This window comes from Arachis duranensis, chromosome 3 (genome assembly GCF_000817695.3).
Source record: "Arachis duranensis cultivar V14167 chromosome 3, aradu.V14167.gnm2.J7QH, whole genome shotgun sequence".
Classification (NCBI taxonomy): domain Eukaryota; kingdom Viridiplantae; phylum Streptophyta; class Magnoliopsida; order Fabales; family Fabaceae; genus Arachis; species Arachis duranensis.
In genome coordinates this window covers 110,009,235-110,012,206 of record NC_029774.3, presented here as the reverse complement: position 1 = coordinate 110,012,206, position 2,972 = coordinate 110,009,235, and the positions used below count along the sequence as shown (strand labels likewise).

Genomic DNA, 2,972 nt, shown 5'->3' with positions numbered 1-2,972 from the left:
AACTTGAGGTAGGTAGTAGAAGATGAGGCTCTGGCAGCTGCTATGGCCTGCGGGTGGCGGTAGGTTAATCCCCTTCCTTGGGTTAATGTGAATTTTCAACTTTTATTAGCAAGGTCATTATACTGATGGTACGATAGATAAAATGGTCATTATGTTAATGGGGAAGCATGTTACTCCCACAAATGTGGTGAAATAATGAATCTGTGGCCATATATCTATATTCTTTACCTGCAATAGATATAGACAACTTTAGCCAAAAAATTGTTAATCACAAACTTTAATTTTTATCATTTAAAACCAATAGTTTTTGTTAAAACAATTCTGGTAGCTTTGCATTACTTCTCTATCCTCAGCAATCTCATTTAGCTATACAAATGTTGTTAGGAGATTCGATTTCTATTTTCCGTTAGAAACAAATTAAAAACAATAATTGTACAACTTCAATTCTTCAAAATGCGCAAGTCTCCAAAAGGATCAGCCCAATAAATATCTGTTACACTCCATTGAAAATCATATTTTAAAATAAGGTCATGGGTAAAAATGAAAATAACAGTTCCAACTAAGCTCAAAATTTATCTATTGTGATGATCTTGGTCGGCCCCTATGGATGAAAAGGTTTTAAACCATTTCAATCTCGCCTTATCCTCCTACGTGGTGCAGAAGTAGATGTTTCCTCCTTTTCTTTGTTTTCATAATTCTCTTCGCCACTTTGGTCGGCCTTAGATTCTTTGGGTGTTGGGTATGGCTTCTCAACCCTTGCCTGCACAACAAGATACATGATTCACAGATTAACAATTTAACAATTTAACATATTGTCCTAAACAAGTTTCCGAAATATAAGAAGAACAAGTTTATCGGGTAAGATACAACAATGAATTTCATTACTCACCGGCTTCTTTTTCCCCCCAAATATGAGCTTGAAAAAGATTGTCAAGAAGACAACCACAACAGACACGAGAACTCCAATAGTAAGATTTGGTTGCTTCTCACCCCTTTGAATGAGATCCTGTTTAGAAGCATAGGAGTCAGATTCCCGTTAAACTCTAATGAGTGAAGGGTGGAAGAAAAGCACAGAAATAAAAAGTGCGGCACAAGCAAGCAGGCACACACAAGGATAGGAGTATTTTGTTGAGATTCTTACATGTATTTTGATCCTATAATCACTAAGGAAGGGAATGTCCTCGATCTTGTACAAAAGTTCAAATACTTTCATCTGTTTAAGAAATAAAATTAAGCAACAGAAAGAGGAGTGAGCGGAAGAGCCATATTCAACGGATGTTGTACAGTAAAATGAGTTACATGACGAAACCGCTCAAATCAATGACATTACCTGCAAGTCTGTAAGAAAACCTAAACCACCATCAGAATCTTCTTCCTTTTGATTCTTTTTTTCAATATTAAACTTAGGCTTCCATGTAGTCTCTCTATAAGAGGCTGCAATGTTTCCATCATTAGCTATCAAAATGTTGTCAAACAGTATGCCATCTTGCATTGTCCAAATCTCAATACCAATAGCTGCGATGGGCTCAAAATCAGGCTTTTCAAGTTCAAAGTAGTCAGGGTTTGGAATATCACGTGGCTTCCATATACCCTTATAAGCTGGGTTGTCAATGAGAGGGGCATGCCATTTTCCCTTGTAAGCTGGATTCTTCTTCATTGGCCTTTTCCACTCACCACAACCAGGAGCAGAGTCACACCTGGGGTTATCAATTTTTGGGGCTTCCCATTCCCCATCCTCCTCGTCATCCCAATCTTCTGGTTTTGTGGCTTCAGGGTCATCAATTTCTTCGGGTTCATCATCTAACCATCCTTTAGGTTTCTCAGCTTCCTCATCAAGAATTTCCATGGGTGCATCCTCATCCCAATCATCTGGCTTTACTGCATCTGGGTCAGGAATTTTTGCTCTCTCATCCCAATCCTCGGGTTTCTTGTCATCAGGATCTGGGATTGTCTTGGGAGGAATGAAAGGGGGTTCAAAATCATCAGCGGATAAGAAATTTGCCTTCTTCTTCACTTCCCCATCAATCAAAACACGCAACTCATTTTTAGGCTTCAAAATAGCAGTGTATACGTGAGTGAGTTTGTCAGATGGAACAGATGGGGGATTCTTGAGATGGTGCTCAACGTATTTCTCACTCTTGGGATTCTTATGCTTGACAATAAAGTGTACCTTGTTTGTGGCCCCACACCTGTCAGGACCAAACATAATAGAATATGGAGATTCATTGTCAAATTCCTTAGGTGTCCATCCAGCCTCCTGTGGTCGAAGATATTTCAGGTATGCACCACCGCATTCAAGGCCACTCTGATGCCGAGTCTCAAATTGAAGAACAACTGTTTCATCCTTCAGGGTCACAAGTTCTTTAAGTTCTTTAACTATGGCATATTTCCTTGCTTTCTCACTGACAAGGAGTCCATAATCATCATGCCCCTCGCTCTTAGCATGCTTCCATACACCTAGAACCCAAGGGACAAATCCAAAGTTATTTCAGAGCACTTCTAGTACTGAGAATTGAATTTCAATATTTGAGTGATATACATTACTATTTCCTCTTTCTATTTATTTTATTTTATTTTTTTAACATAGCCATATATAGTAACAATGGCAAGACAGCTTTTGTTCTATATTCATCATTTCATAATAAAAAAACATGTTCATTCTCACACTTTTAATTAACAGCTCGTAAACGATCAGATATCACTAACTACAATAAATCAATTAAATAACACAAATAATGACACAAGATTTGAGTTAGCATTACCATTATAGCTGTCCTTATTTGAAACGGTCCAACGGCCTTCGAAATCCTCATCGAACGACTCGTAGAAGATCTAAACAACATTTAATACAAAAAGTTGCACAATGTGAACCTAATTCAAAAGTTTAAAAACATAGATCCAACACTTAAAGTTGTAAGAGAGAGAGAGAGAGAGAGAGAGAGAGAGAGAGAGAGAAATAGCAATTACGGCAT

The 2,972-nt window shown here is 37.9% G+C and overlaps 1 protein-coding gene across 1 annotated transcript in view; it reads right to left on the bottom strand.

The window, feature by feature from the left end:
* Positions 1-430: 430 nt before the first annotated feature.
* LOC107480079 (calnexin homolog) overlaps positions 431-2,972 on the bottom strand; it is a 5,385-nt gene continuing 2,843 nt past the window's right edge. The window contains exons 2-6 of the mRNA XM_021138772.2: positions 2,763-2,832; positions 1,331-2,457; positions 1,142-1,213; positions 890-1,006; positions 431-760 (exon numbers count right to left, since the gene is read on the bottom strand). Of these exons, the coding sequence (XP_020994431.2) occupies positions 629-760; positions 890-1,006; positions 1,142-1,213; positions 1,331-2,457; positions 2,763-2,832 (1,518 nt within the window). The 3' untranslated portion in view covers positions 431-628. The remainder of the gene's footprint in view (positions 761-889; positions 1,007-1,141; positions 1,214-1,330; positions 2,458-2,762; positions 2,833-2,972) is intronic.